At 45.1% G+C, this 15,339-nt stretch overlaps 1 protein-coding gene across 1 annotated transcript; it reads left to right on the plus strand.

The window, feature by feature from the left end:
- Positions 1-409: 409 nt before the first annotated feature.
- Positions 410-10,610, plus strand: LOC121826583 (disks large homolog 5-like). The gene is made up of 6 exons (XM_076544747.1): positions 410-605; positions 1,654-1,813; positions 3,151-3,282; positions 5,495-5,678; positions 6,678-6,793; positions 7,942-10,610. The coding sequence occupies exons 1-6, from the start codon at positions 473-475 to the stop codon at positions 8,099-8,101; spliced, it is 885 nt and encodes a 294-aa protein (XP_076400862.1). The 5' UTR covers positions 410-472; the 3' UTR covers positions 8,102-10,610.
- The last annotated feature ends 4,729 nt before the right edge of the window (positions 10,611-15,339 follow it).

Genomic DNA, 15,339 nt, shown 5'->3' on the forward strand with positions numbered 1-15,339 from the left:
GAAATGTAAGTATCTGAACTCCATCCTAACTAGAACTCTGAATGAAAGGAGTTGGGGTATCATCTGTAGTGTAATAGTATGTAACTTCTTATATTGATGAACAGAGGGATATAAAAGAAGGACTGGGACATTCCTGGGCAGTGTTTGGATAGTATGGCTAAGTTCACAACATGAGATGTAATATGAGGCTTCCAATGAAGCGAAGAGAACTAGGGTTTAGAAGGTGGAGGTGCTGAATTGCTTCTTCTATGTTCCTAAAGCGGCTCCAAGAAAGTGAACCTGGGCTTCTGGTCAGTTAAGGGAGAACCAGTTAGCAGGGTGGCAAAGGTTGTTCTCCCTACAATCAGCAGTTCCTTCTCTGGACATTCTATTGTATCCTGGAGAGCTCATGGCATCCCGTGATGTCACCAGTGTTGTAGCAACATCAACTGCCTCAGGGTATCCTTCAGTGCCTACAGGGTAGAGCATAGACATGCTGCTGGCAAGACTGAGGGGTCTCCTTGGAAGAGAGAATGGAGAACATCCAGAGAACAGAGAGAGAAAGAAGGAGGCTGGTCTTGAGTCTCAGAGGAAAACAACCAAAAAGGGTTTCTGGGGAAGACACAGTGAGTGCTGGGCAGGAGATGGGGACTTCCTGGAGGAGGTGGGCTAGACCTGGGCCCTCCAGTAATGGGGCAGGGGAGCTGGAACCTCTGAGAAGCAAATGGACTTCCCTGCTTCTCATATTTCCTGAAAGTCCAGGGTCCAGAACATTAGTGTGTGCCTCCTCTATGTGAAGATCTAGCAAGGCCAAGGCTGTTATGCTGGGCATGCTTATCTTTTACATTTCTTCGGTCTTGGGGGTGTAATGTGGGGACAGAAGGAGACAAGCAGGAGGCAGAGAGACTAATGTGTCCCCAGCTGAGGCTAGGCATCACTGCACTTCAGCTTCGGGAGTTTCCTTTAGATGCAGTGGCTGTCAACACTAGTCACATGGAGAGACAAGTGCTTCTGGCCAAGACATCATGTCCTCAGGCTGTCCAGCAGACTCCTCTGACCACCTCTCTCTGACAGTGGTCCGTTAGGGTCCTGAATCAGCAGGAGAGATGGCAGGTAGATCTCTAGTGTAGTCAAACAACTGTAGAGATGTGGAACCAGGGCAGAGATTGGCTCCTTTGTACAAGCTCTGCATGTTCTGGGCTGGCAGTGGGATGACTTGGTGAGTCTGTTAAGCATGTTGTGTCTCTGCATGACATTACAATCCCAGACATGGGCCTGGAGTGACCAGGCAGGAGATATGGACTGTCCACAGCACCTGAGTGCTTGTGCACTGTGTTATTTTTCTCCTGGCTTCTGAAAGCACAGGCAGACTTCAGGGCTCTGGGTCCATGCATGTTGCATCTTGTGCTGCTATGAATTTGCCCGAAGAAGCCATCTCTGTGTCCCCTGAAGTTGTGTAGGGAGGCAGAGGAAACCCCTGGCTGCTTACATAGTCACATCTCTACAGAATGAAGGGAAAGCTGAGATCCACAGAGAGTACATCTTCACCTGGCCTCAAATATTTGGATTGTCACTGGGTTACAGACCTGATCTTTCTGTTTGGGCCTCAGGGTGGTCTGTCCATCCTCTATGCCTTGTCACTATGCAAGTTCACTTGTGTTCATCTACCCACAGAGGCTGCTATGGAGACCTCATCCCACCCAACCCTCCTCACCAAGAAAGGGGTGAGGAAGGAGATGCAGAGGGTGAACATGGAGCTTCAGGTGGTGACAAGGGAGAGAAATGAGCTGCGCGATCAAGTATTCTTCATCAGGAAAGGACCCGTGCCCAATTGGTATCTCTTGTTTCAACCTTTCTGGTGTCAATTTTGCATCTTCAAATTACCTTCATCTTCATTTTAACATCTTGGATTCTAGGAGCTTGGGTTAGGAGGGTTTCCATGTGCCCTCCTTCATGTCCCTAAATGCCTCTCAATAAAGAGGCAGAACTTGAAACCTGGGCAGGAGGGAGATGGGGTTCCTAAATATTCTGCTTCCTCCAATGAAAACCCAAGCCTGGAGTCTGAGTCACACAACTTAGGGACTGATACAGTATTCTTTGAGTTCCCAGCATGCATTTGAAAAGACCATGACATGGCTTGTGTGAGATACTAGCTGCTGTGTGTTTGTGTGAGTCTTTGAACTTGCCTGGTAGGTAATTATGTGCTGGAAGATCCTTTTAGCATCTTGTCAGACCTGATCTGACTTATTTCAATGAGTGACTGATAGTCCTGGAGCTTGTCTCTGTTTTTCTATTTCTTGTGAGTTATACTCTTAGACAATATTGCTCCACACATTTCTTCAGTATCCCATGTGTGCTCTCCTCTCCTTCACTCTTTCTTGCACTCTCTGCCTTTCTCTCTCTCTCTGTCTCTCTCTCTCTTTTTCTGTCTCTCTCCTGTATGCATGGAGCATGTGTGCTGGCGTGTGTGTGTGTGTGTGTGTGTGTGTGTGTGTGTGTGTGTTTGTGTGTGTGTGTGTCTTTCTGATTGTCTGTCTTTCTGTTTCTGTGTCTCTGTGTGTATGTGCATTTGCAAGTTTGTGTGTCCCTCCAGACTCTGGGAGGCAGTCATCGATGTTGGGCCTGAGGATTTGCCTGACTCACACTTCCAACTGATGCCAGTGCTGATATGAGATCTGTGATCCTCACTTTAAGCAGCTCTGCTCTTGTTCTATTTGTTCACCTTGATGCCAAATAGGTATCCCTTGGGGAGATTTTATAGCTGTCCTGATATTGGGTGTCATCCCCAGAATTATTTGCTCTGTCCATCTGTGCAGTAGTAAGGGCCAGGCTCAAGTATCCTTGTCCTGAAATAAGAGAATCATCATTGCAGGTTTCTTGTGGGCCAAGACCTGTAGCATAGACTCCTGGGAACAGAGAGCTTGACTGCCTCTCCAGGCCTATTGAGTGGACTCATGTACTCAGCAAGGACACCCTCTATCTGAACACCCAGTCTCTGTTGGCCTGGGCCAGGATTACAAGTTAATTAAGCACCAGGAAGTTTCAGTACATAGTAGCCAGACTGAGACCTCCACTGTGTTGTGGTAGATCAGGACAACAGCCTGTATTCACATGATCCTTGAGGCCTATATTCATGAAGTTCTTTGTTCCTGGTACCTTGCCCTCCCACAGGCCAAATACTTGGTATGAAGATCTGAGGATGGAGCATGAGGAGGTCATGAATGACCTACAGAGATTGCAGAATGAGAACAAGGAGGCTTCAGAGAAGGTGGATGAGCTTGCCAACCTGACAGTCTTCTATCGGTAAGTGCCTGTTGGCATGGACCCCAATAGTTGTTGAATGGCCTACTCTGCCTTCCTTTTTTTTATTATTTATTTAAATCATATAATTTAATTTAATTTAACATATCAGCCACGGATTCCCATGTCCTCTCTCCTCCCTCTCCCCCCCCTGCTCCTCCCTTGTATCCCAATACACCCCCCATTCCCATCTCCTCCAGAGCAAGCATTACTGTGGAGATTCTGCTCAGACTTGGAGGTTCTGTCGAAGCAGATCCAATCCCTTCTTCCCTTCACTCAGGCTGAGCAAAGTGTCCTAGCATAGGTCTCAGGCTCCAAAAAGCCAGCTCATGCACTAGGGACAGATCCAGGTCCCACTGCCTGGGAGTCTCTGAAACAGTTCAAGCTAATCGACTGTCTCACTTATCCAGAGGGCCTGATTCAGTTGGGAGCTCTTCAGCTCTTGGTTCATAGTTCATGTGTTTCCACTAGTTTGGTTATTTGTCCCTGTGCTTTTTCCAATCATGGTCTCAACATCTCTTGCTCATATAATCCCTCCTCTTTCTTGTCTATTGGACTCCCGAAGCTCTACCTGGGTCCTAGCCATTGATCTCTGCATCTGCTTCCATCAGTCATTGGATGAGAGTTCTACAATGACAGTTAGGTTGTCTGGCCAACCGATCACCAGAGTAGGTCAGTTTGCGCTTTCTCTTGACCATTGCCAGTAGTCTATTGTGGAGGTATCTTTGTGGATTTCTGTGGACCTCTCTAGCACTTTGATTCTTCCTATTTCTATGGTGTCTTCATTTATCATGCTCTCTCTTCTTCTGGTCTCCCTCTTTGTTCCTGATGCAGCTGGGAATTCCCACTCCCCTGAGCTCTCTTAACCCCAACCCATGTCCTTTATTACCTGCCCCCTCACATCCAGTTTGCTCATGTAGATCTCATCTGTTTCTCTTACTTTGGGTGATCCCTGTGTCATTCTTAGGGTCCAGTTTACTAGGTAGCCTCCCTAGAGTTGTGAGTAACAGTCTCGTCATCCTTTGTTTTACATCTAGTATGCACATAAGAGTGAGTACATACCATGTTTGTTTTTCTGAGTCTGGTTTACCTCACTCAGGATGATTTTTTTCTAGATTCATCCATTTGCCTGCAAACCTCCTGATGTCATTGTTTTTCTCTGCTGAGTAGTACTCCATTGTGTATATGTACCACATTTTATTTATCCATTCTTCAGCTGAAAGGCATCTAGGTTGTTTCCAGGTTCAGGCTATTACAAACAATGGTGCTATGATCATCGCTGAGCATATGCCCTTGTGTTATGATTGAGCATTCCTTGGGAATATGCCCAAGGGTGGTATAGCTGGGTCTTTGGGGAGATTGATTCCCAATTTTCTAAGAAAGCACCATATTGATTTCAAAAGTGGCTCACCTCTGCCTTCCTTTGTCTCTAGACTGGAGAGTCCACAGCTCTGGTTCTGTCCTTTTTGCACCTTAGCAAGCATCTCTTTGACTTGTGTCACTTGCACTTAGTTTTGCTAAGTATGAAAGAGACTATCCACTCCTCCCACCGTTGTTTTGGAGCCTCAGGAGCCTCTAGGTAGAGGAGCAAACTGTGCTGTGGTGGTGCCACTCCAGTTCTCTGGAGGCAGAGTAGGCAGATCTCTCTGATCTCAAGGCCAGTCTGGTCTACAGAGAATTCCAGGGCAGATAGGACTGTTAGGCAGAAAAACCCTGTTTCAAAAACCAACCAAATAAAATAAAGAAAGGAAGGAAGGAAGAAAGAAAAAGGAAAAGGAAAGTAAAAAAGTAAGAAAAGAAAAGTGATTTACACTGCGAGGGGAATGTCATGGAGCCCTGGGCATCTGGGAGATCAGGCCTAGGGTTTACAGATCTGGTTTCTGTGGAAACTGTAGGTAGAAAAAACTCCCCTTGGGTCTCCTGTCCTCTCTCAGAGGGTATTTGTCCACTACTTGCTGATGTTCAGGACAGTTGAGGGACTCCTTTCCTTTGAAAAGACATAGATCCCTATTGGTGTTTGGGTTTTCTGAAGTATTTAGATTTTTTAAAATTAGCTACTGTCTTATTTGGCCTTTTGATTGTAGGTGTCATGGCTATTTTGGGCTCTTGGCTATGTCTTCCTGAGTACCTGGGGCCATTTGTCGTGCAGGTTCCTGGAGGCAGGGGTGGCAGAAGGAGACTGTCAGGGCCTTACTCTACAGAGGGTTTTTTCCAGTGGTCTGCACAGCCAGGTCCTAATGGAACATACTCAGCTTAAGGAGCAGGTAGCCCTGCTGAGGCAGGAGAACAACAATCGGACAGAGGATTGGGTCCTGCTGAAGATCCACTTGGAGGCATTGAAATTGATGTGTGAGGACCAAGAGGAAGAGACCAGTGACCTCCAAAACCAGCAACAACAGGTAAGGGCAGGTAGGTGGGTTAGGCTAAGGTCTGGCACCATTTGCCCATTGGATTCTCTGTCTGCCCATCCACTCACCTGTGCTTTCACCCATCACCTTACTCATCCATCCAGCCACGGACCTCATGCCATCTGAGGTGTTCACTTCAGTGTCCATGCACAAGTACTTCTGGAAAGTTAGCCTCTTCTGAGAAACTAAATTATTAGCAAACCATGCCTGCTGCTCTGCTTGAAACTATGGTCCAATGACAGAAATGGTTCAAAAACATATCAAACCTACATGTCATTATGATAGGTAGGATGTTATGCACAGAGCTTTGAATGAGTGAATTGTGGGTCCTGAGGCTCATGTGATTGGCAGGGGTCATGTGAGATCACAGAGGGGGAAGCAGCTTACAAGGAGGAGTATCCCATGTAAATGCCAAATGAGTCCTACTCATAGTCATAGATTTGGGTGGCATGTGGTCTTCTCCTTTCTTCATGAATCCCAATGTGTTCTCTTCCCTTTGACTGACTATTGGTTCACACTGACATAAGCCAGAGTAGCAGCTCATGAGCCCTCTTTTCTGTGAGTGCTCCTTGAGAGCTCTACCATTGTGGAGAATACAATCTGGATTTGATTGGCTGAACAAATGAGGGCTTTTGACAAGCTGAATGCCAGGGTGGGTGCTTTGCTGCTTCTGAAGTATATTCTATAGCCATCTCAATAGAGTCTGGCCAAACAGAGCAAACTTCCCACAGCAGTATTAATCCTAAGGGAATGATGGCAGAGTTGTGAGACTCTTCTGAAAGTGCTGGTGTGCTTCGCCTACTCATCTGTTCTTCTTGCATGATGTTGTATTCTGCTCACTTCTTTTTCTGTGAGTGTAGTATAAGCTCTTTTGGCTTGCCTAATCTACCAGTATGCTATTTTGATCCTTTGTATGTGCTTCATGTGTATGACACTGTGTGCATGCCTGTATACAACTCTCCACTAAGAACACAATGTTCTAATGAACAGGCATTTGAAAGATTGGAGGGAAGCCTACAGGTCCTGATGAAACAGAAGGAGATGATCACCCAGGAAAAGGACTTGGCAGAAAAGCTGCAGCATCACTTTGAGGTCTCCCAAATGAGGTAGGAACCCAGGCTGGGGGAGCAGGTGGAGCCACATGGGTACCTTGTTCTTGGGATCACTTTCATTTATGGGCTCCTGCTCAAATGCATGGCATCCAGCTACAAGAAGGGCAAGAACACTTGAGAGTATTGTTCAGGTTGAGTGTACAAACAATTCTGTCCAGGAATCAATATGTTTAATACTCAGTGTGTCTGAGCAATTTTGTCCTTTCTCCCTTCTGAGTGCTCTGGTATGGCCTGAGCAGGCTTTCCTTATACTCACAGAGATCTGCCTGCTTCTGCCTCCCCGTGATGGAATTCAAAGTTGTGAATCACCAGGCCTTGCTAAAATTACATTTTCACTTAGGAACATCCCCTGTAAAGAAGAGATTCCTACCTTTGAATACTGCTCTGTGCAGCATTTTTCCATTTCCTGGGACAAGTGTTCTCTGGATTGAATAGGTTAAGGATTTTCCAGAATGAACCCAGGCAGATGCCTCAGTTGCACGGTAGATCAGAACCTTTTCAGGAGTGTTCTGTAACAGACTGTCAAGGAGTCTGGATGCAGATTCCTAGCTCTGGTTAAGGAAATCACAAGTTTCTGTTTGATCCCAGAGTCTATCAGGGCCAGTGTTCTCAGGCACACATCTCAGGAAATGCCGCTCTAGGATTACCGACTGATTTCTGTCTTGCATGTTGGTCATGTTCATGGTTCCTCCTGGGCATGAGCCTGAGCTATCTTCATGACCTTGTTTAACCTTGTTTGAGTGTCCAGAATGCAAGACTGCAATATGGCTATCAATAAAATGATGTGCTTTATCAGTAATTCATCATGAATAATGAGTATCACTCGTGTGCTGGTGACTATGTTATTAATAAGTTGTTGCTTCTCCAATATGATGTCCCGAGACTGTGAGAGAAAGACCCATTCTTTCTAGTAGAATAAAAAAACCATTACTCAGCCAAATTCTGACAGGTGTTTAGGGCTGAGGAAAGTTCTAGGCCCAGCTACTCTGTGACTCTTATTCCTTGGGGGCACAAACAATGACTTCAGTCAAAAGATCCATGTTGACTATCCAGCAGAGTTCAAGTGGAAGGATGCAGCACTTTAATAGCTGACAATGGCAGGTCCCCAGCCGGATTGTGTCCTAACTGCCTTTCCCTCCTAGGTCTGAGAAACTGATACATGAGCTGGAACAGGACACAGCCCAGGATGAGAGCCTGCTTCAGAAGAGGCTGTTAAACAAGGAGCCACCTGCTGAGCCCAATCTCCGGGAAATTCTGGATTATGATGCACTTTCTCCCTATTATTTTATTTCCTGTGTGTGAATAGGCCTTGGTTATGCCTAGCCATTTACCCTGCATGGCTGCTTCTGGGCCTTGACTCCCTTTCCTTATTGACAATACTGTTTGAGAAATTGAGGAGGCCAAAGGAAGGCAGACACCTTGAAACACGGCATAATTCACCCTAGGATCAAGGCCTCCTCAGAAAAAGAACCCCATCATAGCTCTGAACTTACCATGAAGTAAAAACCACCTGACCTCCAGGTCTGGACCATGTGTCTGTAGGCTCAGTACTCCTGAAGAATAGAAAGAATCAAAATAAGACTGAGATACAGATAACCTGTCAAAATAATTACTCAGAACCCTGACATCCATCAGCAAACGGCCCCAATGAGGAATACAACACCATGGAGGGAGGAGATGTTGGAATACAAAACTTACTATGTCAGTTTATGTTCAAGGACTGTCACAAGCTGACTGAGTCCTCAGCCCTTCATTTGTAGCAGGAATTCATTTTGGAAGACTTTATTGATATCATGCTGTTATCCACACAAACCACACCCAAAAGTATAGGATTCTCTCTCCAGTGCAGGGCTGAATCAGACCAACTCCATGACATGCAGAAGCACTGCTGAAGACAGTCCCCACAGATGTGACAACAGTCCCTGTTTCCATGTAGGAGTTATTTGATCTTCCATTAGGAGGACCAATGGGGATTCTCAGTTTCACATCTGGACTGAAGGGATCAGACATGAAAAAGATCTGTAGAAAGTGTCAGAGTCACCTTTGACATTTGTGGACACTCAATGATCCTTATGGAGTTGTGGGTCTTGAATAATCACACAGGCAAACGTTGACTGAAACAACTTCATAGTGGCCAACACATTTCAGGTTCATTCTGCTGCAGAACATCTTCACAGATCAGGTGGCCAAGTGTGTGTATATTACGCCATCAGAGAGCTGTAATTGATCAGAAAATGTCTCTTAGTGTCTCAAAGAGTGCTCTATGAATAATCCAAGGGCTTATCAGTGATAGGGCCAAGCAGTCATTTGGTTGAGAAAATTCAGATAGTATTCTGATGCTCAAGAGCTGTGTCAGGTGTTTATGGGTCACATGAACATCAGCTGAATGGCACGTGTATAGAATGTGCCATTCCAAAGACCGAATGGCACCCTCTACCCAGTGCAGGGATGTGGACTTCCAACCCCAGCTTTAGGATGAGATCTTGCTGAGTATAAAGAAAAGATGTATGGGAATCACCTGTGCATCATGTGACAGTAGACCAACTAGACAGTACAGCATCATGACCTGCAGGGAACACGGCCTGAGTGTGCTGCCAGTGTTGTGCCTGCAACTGATGAGATTCCGGCATGACCCCCGATGACCTACATATATCACAACCCTATCTATCATAAGCCTGAGTTTTGGGACAATTCTCACTTTCTGAATATTGGATGAAAACAGACCATCAGTACCTACAATTTATTCACCATGTGGCCCTGATTCCCAACAGAGAGAATCATAATGGATTACTGTATTTATTTTAAACCTAAATGTGAGTGGAAATGATATAATTTGGGGATGAGGAGGTGTAAAAGCAAGCATGCTTCATAAAGAGAGGACCTGATTCTATCTTTGAAGGTGTATATTTCTAATACATGGAACAGGAGTTAGTATAAAGCAAAATGTAGAGACTTGTGAATGGACAAAGCATTAAGTGCATGAGGATCAGCATGCAGTTCAGAGCTGAGGAAGGAACACTATATCCAGACATGCATGACTATGTGCAAGATGCCTAACAATATAAATTAAAAAAACCTGTAGGATTCAGGAATAACCACCAGCGTGACTCAGAAACTGTATGGTGCAAATGTATTGGTGTACATTAGGAAGTTAAACTTTCAGAAGATTTATCTCTTTGGGATGGAAAGTGTGCAGCTGAGGAAAAGCCTTGGCCTAGGTATACCTTATGGTGTGTTTGCACCTGGAGGTGTTTGGCATCCAACTCTTGCTAAGGATGAACAGGAGAGGGCTTTGAAGAAGTGCTGAAGCATATCCAGAGGTACTGGGTATACAGAAGGAGTCTGGGTGTATAAATCAGTGCTCGTCCTGATGGACCATCAAGAATACTTTAATGAAGATGACTCAAGTGAATTCAACAGTGTTTGAACCAAAGCTTGTAACATTTTTATCCTTGAACTTGGTGAAAACTGACTATAAAGCCCCAAAAGGCATGGCCATGCTCATCTTGAAAAGGCTGTTGCAATCGTTGACTCCCTTGCTACCTACCATCTGTCCAAGGCCAGTCACAGGCTCCAGGTCTGTGCTGCTCAGTCTGCAGTGAGAGAATTCTGCATAGCTTAATTTTGTGTTTAACTTTTGGTTTAGGTTCTGTATCTTAATTGTTTTGGTTATGGATTTGTTGTTTTGATTTTATTTGTTCTTGTTATTGATTTTCAAAATTTGCTAAGGCTACCGTTGTTTATTACCTATTTAAAGCCCCATTTAAAAAATTCTTTATGTTTAAAATAAAAAGTAATTTCAAACTTTTCACACGTGGACCAGTTTGTTTTGTCATGTTTGTTGTCATACTCATGTAACCCTAGTTCTCACTCTTAGAGATGGATCTCTGCAATTTCCAGGCAGCCTGTGTTACATAATCTCCTCCTACTCTCCACGGTGATACAGGGGATTGGTGTCTTGGGTGTGAATTGCCATGTTTACTCCCTGGATACACACTTTATGGTGGACTCAGTATTCATACTATATCCATGCTGTCATGCATTTAGCTATCCCTAAAATATGGTACTCAATAGACACACTTTCATGAATTGGTCATAAGGACTGAACTATTGAGAAATGCACCTTTACTGCTCTACAGACTCTCAGGAAATAAAACCATTCATTAAGAGAGTCTAAAATAAATCAGGAAACCCAGAGCTATCTGCCTCTGTTTATTTTTGCAATACATCATGATTAATAGCCACACAACAAAGATAGGGACCTTCCAACTCACTTTGGGAAATAGCTTTTTGTAGATGTTGTTGGCCTTGCCCATGCATTTGGTGACCTTTTTTTCTTTTTAGATTTTTTTATTTTTACTTTATGTGAATGGGTATTTTTCCTATTGTACATCTGTGCTAGACATGACTTCAGTTCCTGAAGAAGACAGAAGAGGGAAACATCCCATTATAACTAGTTGTTATACTCTCATGAGAGAGCACCAAATGCTCTTAAGCTTTGAGCTCTCCCTCCAGCTCCTGCAGTTGACTTTTGAACTTCCAGCCCTATGTACTGTATAGGTTGAACTGGATCACCTCCCATCAAAGAAAGAGGTCTCTGGAGACGTGTAGAGACAGGTACATGAGGTAGGCATGCTAATTTTCTGAGGCATCCTGGCACCTATGCAGGGCTCTGGTGTCCCCACTGATCTCTGTGGGTTCAGGATCATGCTCCATTGTTAATTACACTCAGGGTTGGAGAAGATCTGTCACCTCTCATCTAGGATGACAAAGTAGATTTGACACATCTGATTAAATGCAGAGTTATTATGACTTTCCTTGGGCCTGGGTTCATGGTAATGAATCATTGATAGCAAGAAAAATCTCCAGCTAAGCAGTGTTGGGAGAACACTCCAGAGCAGGCACAGGACATGTAGCCTGCAGCAGAGGACACAAGCTTCTGGTGGAGAGCATGTCCATGCAAGCTTGGGAAAGGAGAGAGACAGTTGAAGTTGCCCTTGGCCATGGCAGATCTCAGAGTATATTGAGGAAGGATATCTTCCAGGTGACTTTTGGTAAATTATAGCTCCCTGGATCAGATCTGACTTTTGATTCTGGTTGTGAGTCAGAGAGTTCAAGTGTGGAGGAAATAATCCTGTGGGTCCCCAGACAGGTGCTAACAAACTGGTACTTTTACAATCTCAGCAGTCAGAAAAGCCTGATAGATGATTTGGTGACTGTCTGTCATAGAACACCTCTTTCTGAACTGACCGTGAGACAGAAAGTGTCCTCTATAGACACACTTGAAATAAGGTATGACATTGTTTAGGCCACATTACCAAGTTACTCCTATATTGAGTGTGTCTCCTTGTCCATTTTCTTAGTATCTGGAAGCAGCCTGGGACCAGATATGCCTTGCTCAACTGTGAGTCCTCAGCAGAGTGTTTGACTGGTTTGATAAATGATACCAGTTTTGCAGATTAACATGGCTTCTTCTGTTAGGATTTGTGTAAGTAGATAGTAGTTTTCTGTCAACTCTTTGAAGGCTAAACCGTCTTTAGTGCCCAGTTTGGACTATGCCCCTCTTTGGTCTCCCAGAAAGCTAAACATCCCAGGTGGATTCTTTGTTTGCTTTTGTGTTTTTCATCTTCCCAAAACACGGTTTCTCTGTGTAATAGTCTTGGCTAACCTGGATGGAACTCCCTTTGTAGACCAAGCTGGCCTCAAATTCAGAGATCCACCTACCCCTGCCTCCCACTTGCTGAGAGTAAAGGCCTGTGCCACCACTGCCCAGCTACATTCCCAGTCTTGAGAGCATTCTGTCAGCCTTTCCAGGGACCAGTGTTGGTGTAGACAAATTGAGAGCCGACTCTCTTCATTCAGCCTGCCCTGTAAATGTGAAAGATAAAAGGAATCCAGAGCTGGGATGTAACTCAGTGGTCCAGCAGTTATTTAGCATGCACATGGTCCTAGGTTCAATCCTAGCTCTAGTGGCTAAAGGAAAAGAAAAGTTAAGAACACAATGACATCCAGAGTGTAGCTTACAACCAAAGGGAGGCTCCACAGAGGCTTTAAATCCTCCAAACCCCGTCATCCAACCTCCTACCTCCAACTGAGAAGTCTTTGCAACCTGAAGGCCTCTCTGCCGATGCAGCAAATAAAATATAAATTAAACCGAATGGGAATGAATTGGAAAAGTTTCTGTATAATGGGTAAAGCATTCCTGAATGATAGTCAAGCCCCTCAGAGAGGAGACTGGGAAGAGATACCAGAAGAACTACATGTCTGTTTTCTGGGAACTGTAAGTCTGCAGCTTATATACCCTGTGAAAGTGGTCTTGAGCCTCTCTGGGGGAGGAACTGTGTTTGATGGGCTTTGAAGGGCCAGGTTAGGGGAGGAGCTTTCCTTGGCAGGCTTTGAAAGGACAGTTTTGGGGAGACAGACAGGAGAGAGAGTTGAGGTGGTTCTTCCACCAGAACATTCCAGACTCTTTGGGTATAGGGATGCCAGGGTGCCAGGGTTTGAGGTGGAGCTCCCACCCAAACACCATCCTGCACAGCCTCCAACATGGTCTCCATCTGTTGAAGAGGGATTTTGACTAAGGCAATCATTCATTTTATGGGAGGTGGATAGAATCTACAGTTAATAATAAAGCACAGAGATCTGCTCAGAGAACATAAATACTGATGCACACCTTATAAAATTCCACGATTGAGGTGATCACCTGTTGAGATGGCTAAGCAGGTAAAGGTACTTGCTGCCAAGACTACACACCTGAGTTTCTTGCCTGGGACCCACATGGTAGAGAGAACAAAGCTTCTAAAAACTGTAGTCTGAGCTTCATGTGTGTGTTCTTATGCATCCTCACAATCAGCATAACTTTTCAAAATCACTCATAAGACCATGGTGAAATCAGCTGTCTAGGAGGATGCAGACCTCTGTCAGTAATGACTCCTGGGGACCTGCTGGAAAATACTGAAATGCTGGGCTACTTTAAATACACAGCAAAATCTGTCACTGTGGCTGTTCTCAGGGAGGCTGTGGTGGGCATAACCACCATGAAGAAGAGCCAGAGCTCCATGTCTTACATACTGCAGTTCCCAAAGTGAGGAAATGCATTTTCTCATGGAGAGACCACAAGAAGTAAGGCCTGTGTCAGGGTGTCACTATTGAGAGCAAGAACTGCACCCTTCCTGGCCATAGTGTGAAATGATTGGCCTGGGTTTTGTGCCAGCTCTCGCACAAGAACTCAGTCCATTAGGTTTCCTTCTGTTCTCTCATCCACTTGATTGTAAATGGGCTACAGTTCCCTGAGCTGCCACTCTCCTGACCCACACAGCACACAAGCACTCCTAGGTTGAGTGGATTCCTGGAGGTCACTGATGCAACAGAATCAAGGGCATAGTGTCCCCAGTTCTTGTAGACACCAAAACCCACCCAGAGACTTCTGGTGTGATCTTTTTGCCAAATAGTTCAGTGTACCATTCCTTACTTTAGCTCCTTGCCCTGCCTCCAGCTCAATATAAATGCACTTTGTGTCCCTGAGACAGAGGCATGGATAGCCTCACCTGTGCCCATGTCCCTGCCTTCTGGAGGAGCAGTTCCTAGGATGAGCAGCAGGCTCTCTGTTTTTCTTTTCTTTGTTTTGAGATAAAGACTCTCTTTGTAACCTTGGCTATCTCAGGACTCTGTATGTAAACCAGGTTAGCCTTAAAATTGCAGAGATATACCAGCCTCTGGCTCCAGGGTGCTGGGAGTAAAGTCAGCACTCCCATTTAGAGTTCTCATTGTTATAAACTTCAGTGGGAGGAATACTGTCAACTTCCTTTTTGAAATGACTACTACTCTGTCATCCTTTTTAACACTGACATGTCAGCCTCTGTCCCCAGTCTCTGGCCGCAGGCACAGCAGGGCTATGAGCTCTTGTTTGGAAGGATGAACTGGAGAAGGAGAGATGACCTGTGTTAACTGCTCAGAAATATTGATAAGAACTCCAGTGAGGTCACTTCAGTTTTCTAGCATAGACATGGACTCAGCTCTGAGACCCAGTGACTCCAGGAATAAACACAGCTCTGGCCATGAGGAAGTCAAACCTGTGCCCTTTTCCTGAGCACCAAGATCATGGCAGACCCTGTTCTGATACTTTCCCCAAGTCCTCAATGACTCTTCTCCAGGGTCACCACAGGTATGACAGCCTGATAGGCTCCACTATGCAGACAAGTGGTCTGAGGTTCAGCATTCTGACCCCTTCCCACACTTCTGGCAGATTGTGCTTCCTAGAATACAGGAACAATCTCAACTGCAGGGAGTAGTTGGGAGGTCTGGAAGAGTTCTTTACAACCATAAGAACTGTTCCTGCTTTCAGAAGAATGAAACCCAGTATCTGAGGAACAAGCTAAAAATCAAGAGCTGTCCTGCCTGTGGGTGGAGACATATGCAAAGCAGATGCAAATAGTCACCTGAGCCCAGTCAGGCTCTCAGAAGTGGTAAAGTGTCACAGAGGCAGAAGCAGCTTGCTACAAGAATTGTTGCAGCTTAGAAACTCTGGCTGGAGTAAAGCA

The sequence above is a fragment of the Peromyscus maniculatus genome, chromosome 9, assembly GCF_049852395.1.
Source record: "Peromyscus maniculatus bairdii isolate BWxNUB_F1_BW_parent chromosome 9, HU_Pman_BW_mat_3.1, whole genome shotgun sequence".
NCBI lineage: Eukaryota > Metazoa > Chordata > Mammalia > Rodentia > Cricetidae > Peromyscus > Peromyscus maniculatus.